This window comes from Toxotes jaculatrix, chromosome 20 (assembly GCF_017976425.1).
Source record: "Toxotes jaculatrix isolate fToxJac2 chromosome 20, fToxJac2.pri, whole genome shotgun sequence".
Classification (NCBI taxonomy): Eukaryota; Metazoa; Chordata; class Actinopteri; family Toxotidae; genus Toxotes; species Toxotes jaculatrix.
Genome location: NC_054413.1, coordinates 7,212,441 through 7,221,576, shown reverse-complemented (window position 1 = coordinate 7,221,576; position 9,136 = coordinate 7,212,441). Strand labels below are relative to the sequence as shown.

The following is a 9,136-nucleotide window of genomic DNA, read 5'->3' as shown; positions in this document are numbered from 1 at the left end:
AAAATGTTATAAGAGGTTTATTTGGGCAGATGAAAACAATAAAATATAAATAATATTCACAGACTTTTTCATATGAAAATATTTTTCATTTCACACCTCTTCCTTTAAAAACTGTGACACTAAGTAAATCATGTATGCTGATGGCGGTGGCATCTGTAAACAAACTAACAAAAAGAGCTTTAGCTAGGAAGGTCCGTGTCACATAAAACCAGCACAAAAATCTTTTTAAAATAGTCAGGTATATATTAAATATTGCACTTTAATCACCACATTTAAAACTTCCAAACCCTGCCCATTAAAACTGAACACAAAAAAATCTAGCGGCAGCTTGTTAACACCATCATTAAACTGAAAACAATCAGCTGTAAATCCCCCTTTGATTACCCATCAGGCTTGAGATATTAAAGATTATTTTGCTGGATATCGTTGCTTAGTGAAGACTAAATAATATTAAATCCCAATCTTAATATACTATGCACTGTGCAGCCTCAAAAGAAAATAAAATTGAAAGGCAAAATATGGAAAATGTTTAAATGAATGGTGCCATCATAGGATGTCAGAAAAGACCATCTGTTATTTGTCTTGAAACATGAGTCTGTGAATTGCATCCTATTCTGGGCTCCTATTACTGGCTACCGTATAATTCCCTGCTAGGGGCCTGACAGGTTGAGAATAGGGATGGAAATTTCAGCTAATTTTGTGGCTGATTACTTTGAGGTTGTGAAAGAGACTAACTGACTGACTGACTTTAATAGAAGACAGACTGGAAGTTCTTAATGTCCCCTTGTTTATTCTAAAAACATGCGATCCGCAGCAAAATTAATAAACACAAAAATCTGAGCTACCCTTAATTGATGAAAATGTAGATTTTGAGTTTTGTTCTGCATCCAGATTCAGATTTGTTTTTGTGGCCTGAGTTTATGTTGTTGACATGGAGATTGTTTTTTTTTTTTTTTTTTTTGCTTAATTGTTTCCATCCACAGCCGAGCCTCAGGCACACCAGTCGAGTAGAGATCTCTCTGAGCTACTGGAGCTCAGCACCGCTTGTTTTTCAGAACGTTGAGTCCTTTCTGGTTCTTGGTCTTAAACGCCATAACAAAGTGGTGAGGGGCGATTTTCCCCCGGCCCTCCTCGTCCACCTGGCCCATGAAGATGTAGTTCAAGCCTGGTGAGGTTACACAGAAAAAACCTGAATGCAGTGGCGGAACGGCAGAGACATTCAGGGAGGCCAAACGTCAGAATCTCCACGCGGCACGTATGTACCATATGTTTATATGCATGCATATAAACATATTTAATGTTTCGGTGACTGTTTGGACAGTGAGTTCTTCTGCTCACCTCACACTTTGGGGCGAGCCGTATCAACTGAGTGTGACGGCATAGCAGAGGAGGAAAACTCAGAGCCATAGGTTATTCAAAACAGTCAACCAGGATCATTTAGATAATGATCAGCTTTCTGTAACAGCAATTTCATACGTCATAAAGTCTTTTCTCAAGATCACTGAGCTGATTTAATTTCACCAGCACAATGCACACTCACCTCTTCTGATAAGTGGGCACTTCTTGCACAAGATAATGATCTTGGTGCTCATGGTCTTTCCTGCCTGCTGGATGGCCAGGCTGCCTTCCTTATACACATTGATGATAGAAACAGTGGCGTACATGCTTCCTCCTCTCATCACCGCCGTGATGACAGTCCCCGTTATTACTGTCAGACACACACGAAAAGTTGATGAAAAATAAAATTAAACACACACATAATTACAGAAATTTGCCTGTAAATATACTGCACATTACATAAGAATACACGTGCCCTTTCCCCAGAGTTGCTAGTAACGGTTCACACGCTTTTTCATAAACAAGAATAAAACTTTGACAAAGATCCAGAGGAGTCAGCGATGCAGGCTTTGGTGTAGGAAAGTCTAGGTTTCCTGGGAGGATAGGATTTGGAAATGTTGGGCTAATATGTGTCATCTTAAGAATTTAAAGCAAATGTTTCAACACCAGAGAAAGGAGAGCCTGAAATTCTCAGTGGGGAGTTTAACATAAAAACAGGTGCATCTGCTTTTTTTATTGTTACACATCAATAATCTAAGAGAAATGTGAACAATGTGTGCTTAATACACCTTCTTTTTTTGTCTTTGAAGTGCAGCCTGCCTGTAAAGATGTCATGGTGAATTAACAGCATAGCCTCTCAACATTTCCTTTCAGGCTTTCACTCCCCAACCATCCCCCCCACCCCCCTCCTCACTCCCAGACATTTTTATGACTCCTTCATCCACCCAGGAGCAAACCGCTCCTTCTAAAAAGTCCAGAAAATACAACATCATTTGCTGTTGTTTTAAGGCTTTCAAAGATAAGCCTGTGACGAAACCACGTTCAATGTGTGATTTGTAAGTGTCCTGCAGACATAGAAAATGTTTTGCAAGTAAGTCAGTGGAGCTGAGGTGACTTGAAATTCTATAATAATACAATCTAATTTAAGTTGAGAAAAAAACTAAATATAGCAAAACAGTGATTTCATCAACAAAAATTACTTTTTGTATTTTTGTAAACAAAAACATAAAAAAAAACATAGAAATCGTCTTATATGTTAATTTATCAGCACAGAGAGTTGCTACCTGCTGTAATCCTTGGCTTGTTTCTGTCTGCTAGTGCTAAAAATGTAACAAATGAGCAGGGTGAAGTTTCAGTTATTTCCTGTTTAGTCTGACCAGGTCTCTAAAAGTACAAAAAGAAATAATAATACAGTTTTGTTGTTTGGACTTGCTGAGAATGGAGGAGAGCTGACATTTAGCAGTGACAGCAGAGAGGTAGAGGAGCCAGTGGAGTGAGAGGGAATCACGTCTCATTCAGCATGAACAGGATTCTTTACACTGATGGTCCCAATATGTCTGGTCTAAACATACTGCCTGTTTCATTTCCTGTCAGGAATGAGACTATCCAGAGAGCTGCCTGTTTCAGTAATGCTGTTTCATCTGTTGCTACTGTTTCAAAAACCAGCGAGCTGCTTTTGACAGTTCAAAGTGCATATACCACACCACTAGATTAAACAATACCAAAATTATGACTTTAGGTGTTGATTAGACAAACTATTTTCAGTCTACTGTCTCGTCGCTACATAAAAATGTGAAGTAATAAATCACATACTGATTCCGCCACCACATCACACGGGGGACTTTTTTCCACATGCGCCGCCGCATCGTTTGCCTTTCCTCAGTTCTTGATGCAAATCCAAGCGAAGCTCTTTGAAATGCCAGTCTAACGCGTGTGGTAAACATCTCAGAGGGGAAAAACATCAGAGAGCGGCAGAGTAGCAAACGGTGGCCGAGCCTGAATCAACACGTTCATTTATTAACAGTTTGCCCACAGTCAGAGGCCTGAGTGTGTGTGTTTACGTTAGAGGTAACTGTGTCTTACTGTATGTACTCCTTCACTTCCTGTCAGGCTATCAAGGAAGTCTTTGAGATGTGCAACGAGAAATCAGAGGAGTTAAGATAGTGAGACGATCGGGGACTATAAACTGCTTGTTAGGAGAGTTTTGGCTGCTGATTCTAATGTGGCTTCAGCTGACGTAAATCTTAGGAGTATCTGTACAGCTCAGGTTCACACTGTGCAGGATTAGAATGTATGTAACAGCAGATATGTTCAACAATAACAGAAGAAAAGCTGAAGCATGTGAGTGACTTCCCCTGTGGTTTATATTAATTGCAAAAAGCACTGATGATCTTACCAAAATTGCTGGAGCAATAATTGCTCTCAAGTGTTCCTCGTCTTTTGCATTTCTGCTGGCACAGGGCGACGGAGTACTTCAGAGCTGCGGAGACACACACACACGCACACACAAGACAATTCAATCTCTGTAATTTTGTCTGCCAGTGATGCAGGCATTTAAGTTATGGTTGCATCTGCTTCTACTGTGGTTTATTTACAGCCTGTTCTCAGTAAGACACAAGAGTCTCTCTGAACGAATGGCTGTCAGCCTCAGCGACAATGTCCGGTGTGTAAAATAGGAAGATAATGTGACAAGTGAACATCTGTTTTTCAAATTAGACATAGTAAAGAGTCCATAAAGAAAAGAACCAAGACTTAAAGAAAATACAGGGTGACTGTCTAAATATTATTCTTACTGGAAAGGGAAAAGTCAGGGAAGATAAGCCAACCATAAAGTGTTGTCAGGGAATGACATCATGGCAAGGAGGCGCCAAAATAACCTGGCTTGACTAAGGGAAAAAACAACAGTGTGTGGGAATGTGAGTTTGAGTATGAAAATGAGCTGTGATTGCGGGTGCAAACACACACCCACACTGTATATTGACTTGTGTGTATGTACAATTTACACAAGAGAAAAGTGATCCAAACCCAGTTTTAGCATGTGCTGTGTTTGAACATGTGCTGTTGTTGGCCGCTCCTATAATCAGATTTACAGCCTTTCTGAGAAGGATGCATCACAAGTGCATGTTTACTTGTGAAGATCCACTGTTCAGTTTGACTTTTCTGTTTGACCCCCTTTAACCATTTTACTGGATGTAAACAGAACACTTGTATTTTTGATAGCTACTTATTCAGATGCCTTATAAAGCTGCTCTGATTCAGAGTTCATAAGAGATCCTTGCACGAGTTAATTGCCACCACATTGTACTTTTACTTAAGCAGTACACTTCACTTCTCTTGCCCAGATCTGCTATTGGAGGGAGATTCCAGATCCCCCCTTGTGTTTAAAGCACAAGATAAACCCTCACGTGTTAGTAAGAGAATCCAGTAGTAAAAGCCAGTATAGTCTCATAGCTACATCAACAAATACAGATGTTAGAAGTCTTCTAGAGTTTTTTATTGGATAAAAGTTGCTACCTACGTATGGGCCTGGTGGTGATTGGCTGTGTGGTAGTGGTGGGTGGTATTGTGGTGGTGGGGAATTTCTTTGGTCTGAACTTGTAGTGTCCAATGAAGCCGTCTGCGGTTAGACTAAGATCTGACAGGAACTGGATTAGGAGCTGGTTCCCGTCAGAGAACACTGGCCTGCAGAGGGACACAGACAGACAACCAGACTTGAGGGCAAACTGAGCAAAGTCATAGGATGAATGTTTTAGTGAAAATAAAATCTCCTGCATGACCGAATCACCTACGCTGGGGGGCTGTCTCCGCAGAATTTGCCAATCCTCTTAGCATCATTGATCTCTGCCCCGTTGAAAATGGAGACGTGGTCGTAGCGGCAGTAGTTGTCTCTTTCCACGTCAAACTTCTCAAACTTGACTTCAATAATCTGCAGCAAGAGAAAAATCACAAAGCAAATCCTGTTTCATCTACCACAAGCTTGTAATATGCCCTGTCAGACTAGGACATTTGATTAAAGGCTACTCCATCATTTGTGGGATGATGTTGTCCACACCCATTACACACTGAGTTGTGTTAAAAAGACAGAGCAGGTAACACGTTATACATGTGTACATGTACATGTATAGTGCATGTTTAGGGTTAACCCCTTAACCAGTTAAGCCAATTTCCCTAAAACTATTGGTTTAATGGCAACTTCCCACTGGACATGTACATATCACACCCCCATTTATGAAGAAAAAGTAAGATGAAATAGTTTTGAACATTCTGACCTGGTTCTTTGGTGCCACTATGTGCCAGGAGCATGTGACACCAGCTGGGTAGTCCTTTTCAGGCCAGTTGGGCGTTTTAAAAGTCCCAGAGGGCTTGTCCAGTCTGCCTCCACAGTACTGGTCCCCTGTGGAGAGTTGACTGCAGTTAATCTCGGATCATCATCCTGACTATGATTGCACAGTGAATCGGCAAAATATCATTCCTTGAAGGAAATGACTCAGAACTTATTTGCCCTCCTGTTAAAGGCAGGAATGGTGGTTAATTATATGATGATGTAATTAAACACTTGTCTACTTTAAAAGGTGCTCTCATTGCCTTCTTTGTTATTATGAGCACCCTAAAAAGCAAGTCACTCATTAGTCCTGTGCTGTGTGCAGTTTTAAAAAAGGCAACATGCTTCCAATGCTGCCTAACATCTGAGAAACATCAGTTCAATAACCACACAAGCTGTTTTAGACTGACAAAGAATTGTATCGCAAAGGGTGTGTTTTCTTTGTAACATGCACTTAGACTGATGTTTCACTTCCAACATGTCTAAAGAAGGACTATTTAGCACAGTCACAAAAATAGACACTTGACAATTGGAGGACATGTTGTGCTGAGACACTCAGAGACAGTACGGTAACAGTCTATTTGCTACCATTCATTGTGTTGACCAGGCAAGTTGGTTAATAGACATTGTCTGTTACAGCTGTCAGCTCTTTGGGTACAGAGAACCAGCCATTAAAATTCCACAAAAACAGTAGACTGAACTTTGCAGAGAGGAAACGGCTCATTCAGCTCCAAAGTGATACTTCTGACCTCTGCACTCCACTGAAGTGCTCCAGAAAGTTTCAGCGAGAAATTCCACATCAGTCTGTGAGAATTGTTGAGATGTTGCTCTCTTTTTGTCCACACTCTGGACCCTTAAACTAATGGCTTTGTCTCAGGCAAATGGAATCCCAAAAAGTCACTGGCTTTTACTGAGACAGAAAGAAAGAAAGAAAGAAAGAAAGAAAAGCTATACTCCCTTTTGTTTTACTGTGTCTGAATGCCTTGAAAGTGATTCACAGATTCATTTAAAAGCTGAGCTCCACTCAAGGAGGTAAATTTCTGCTTTCTCTCTCTGGCTATTGTGGTATCATGCAATGACCTCACTGAGGCAACTCATGCTAAATAGTCTTGTTAATTTGCTCTGTAAAAATTGTCTCCCTGCCCAAACAGACACGGTCCTGAGCCAGTATCAGATTCCTTTATGGTGTGAAGTCCTGACTAAGACAGAATCCCATGTGGCTCCGTATAAGATGCTTGGGCGGTGGCAAGATATTCTCTACATAGCTGCAACCCTTGCAACCTTGGCGCCTAAGACAGCAGCATTAAGAGGAACCATGCAGCTTTTTCTTTTCATGTTTGCCTACCTCTCTCGTGTGGGTGGGCAGCAGAGAAAACAGCCAGGAAGCCACTCCCAGCGGTGTTGGCATCAGATACCATCTGCAGGAGCATCTTGTTGCCCGTGGAAACCAGGGCTCCGGGCTTGAACGTCCCACAGAAGCGACCAAGTCTCTGCCCGTTAACATGCCCGCTGTAAACATCCACATAGTCGTAGCGGCACAGGTTGTCGCTCTCCAAGTCAATAAAGCGGAATGACAGGACCACCACTTTTCCTTCAGGGACCTGGGTGGGAATTTACAGGAAACAGTTTTACATTATTGATACTATTACTGAGTGTTACAATTACACAGTAGGAATACACCTGTCAGCAATATTGAATATTGTTACTTAAATAATGTGACAACAATTATTTCTACATGATACAAAAACCTGATACTGGTATTGTGATATTGTGTGGACTGGGCTATAAATGCAGCTGTTTCAGCTACACCATCAGCTCCACTCTTTCAAAGTACAGTAATGTCATGGAGCCTGTCAGCAAAAACTGCCTTAAGCTGGATGTGGCTGTGGTTAAGTATTTTTAGAAGGAAATTGGGAGTTTGGGGTTAGTGACAGAGAATCATATTGTGCAGCTGTTTGGTGTGTTTTCAATTAACAGTTTGCAAATCAATTTTATCATTGTCGTTTTCTGGGCTTTGATACGAAAGAAAAACATATGAATATGAAACTGGACTCACTGTGATTCTCCACACACATTTGGTGTTTGGAGGGTAAACTCCTGGGTACCCCTGGCTCCCGATTACTCCAGACTCCTCTGTGATGTTTCCGCCGCATGTGAAGGTTGGTCTAGGAGGTGGAGGGGGGAGAATGTTTTTTTATTTTCCAAATATCAAATGATCATGATGTGATAAAACAATAAACATGTATAAATATTAACGACAGCCAGCGATTGACTTAATACAGATTTAATTCCTCGCCAATGCGCCATATGTCCTGACAGGAGGCAGCTCAGACTGCAGAATATCCCTCTAAATAAACTCCAGCTCCTCCACAGACTGCATGGGATCCTTGACACCTTGCACACGCAGAAAGCTCTTAAATTAATTGAAAAAAAAATGTAAATAAAAGTGTACCTCCGCTGAGTCTGCGCACAGACCTCTGTCAAGAACAGTAGACTCCATGCGCAAAAAATACTGCATGTTCTCCACATTGTTGGGTGAACAGAGCAGGCGCTGCGCCGGTTTTCGCCCCGTGAATGGCATTGTGTTCAGCAGCTCAAACGGTGGGGAAAAGTACCCAGGAGTTCCTGCAGGGAGTTTCAGTAACTGCAAGGTGGAGCAGATGAATATAGCGTTTGTTCTGCGTGGTTGGAGGGAGGGAGCACAGACTGCTGCTTTTTCCAAAAAAAAAAAAAAGAAAAAGAAAGAAAAAAAAAAACATTAGACGCGCTGGGAGGGTGTGGGGTCCCGCATTAAATTCATACGGCACCTGGTCTGAAAACCCTTCGAGGAGATGGCATGAATAAACTTGACTCAATAAGCCATACACGAACTTTGACATTCCATTCAATATGGACCATATACATATGGCAAAGAGCTGAGCCTACCCAAAGTAGCAACTCGGTGCCTGCAGGGTACACAGTACATACTCACCTGATACACCAGGTACAGATGACAACTGTGGCCTGTTTTCTTGGACGAAGGTTCATTGTACAAAAGCTGACACATCATTAAAAATGAATAATATGCACAGGTAACAGAGGCAGACTATTGGAGAGCAATAGAATGAGAGTGAGAGCGCCACCTGCTGGACATATGGTCTAAGTGACTACTGGGAATACATTTCATCGTAACTCAAATGTGCTGTATTTTTATTTAGCTATATCAACAAAAGGACTGGATACAGTTTAAGGTCTTGTATTAGATTACATGTGCAGCTGTTTGGTCAATGCGAAGCTGTGACTCTTAAGCCATTATGATATGAGAGTAAAACAAGTGGGAAAAGATCTTTTCATTGATCATGTGAACAAGATTTTCTTTTGTCTCTCAAAATTATTGCCATTTATAAACACGACATTTAAAGGCACTACGTTTTATTTGCAAACACAAAAAATAAACATGGTCACCAAAGAGTGGCAGAGAGAATACATTCTGTCATC

The 9,136-nt window shown here is 41.2% G+C and overlaps 1 protein-coding gene across 1 annotated transcript; it reads right to left on the bottom strand.

Annotated features, from left to right (window-relative positions):
- Window positions 1-2: 2 nt before the first annotated feature.
- On the bottom strand, window positions 3-8,676 carry pcolce2b (procollagen C-endopeptidase enhancer 2b). The gene is made up of 10 exons (XM_041066235.1): window positions 8,631-8,676; window positions 8,112-8,368; window positions 7,716-7,824; window positions 7,005-7,260; window positions 5,607-5,731; window positions 5,127-5,263; window positions 4,856-5,019; window positions 3,734-3,817; window positions 1,541-1,708; window positions 3-1,165 (listed from the first exon to the last, which is right to left on the bottom strand). Exons 2-10 carry the CDS (start codon window positions 8,186-8,188, stop codon window positions 1,035-1,037), a joined length of 1,251 nt encoding a protein of 416 aa, XP_040922169.1. The 5' UTR covers window positions 8,189-8,368; window positions 8,631-8,676; the 3' UTR covers window positions 3-1,034.
- Window positions 8,677-9,136: the final 460 nt, after the last annotated feature.

Excerpts from the sequence above, each read along its gene's own strand:
- pcolce2b (XM_041066235.1), bottom strand. The coding sequence starts at position 8,188 with ATGTGGAGAACATGCAGTATTTTTTGCGCATGGAGTCTACTGTTCTTG. Across the intron at positions 5,732-7,004 it reads TGCCCACCCACACGAGAGAG|GGGACCAGTACTGTGGAGGC; the intron begins GTAGGCAAACAT and ends AACTCTCCACAG. Across the intron at positions 3,818-4,855 it reads AATCACCACCAGGCCCATAC|CTCTGAAGTACTCCGTCGCC; the intron begins GTAGGTAGCAAC and ends GTGTCTCCGCAG.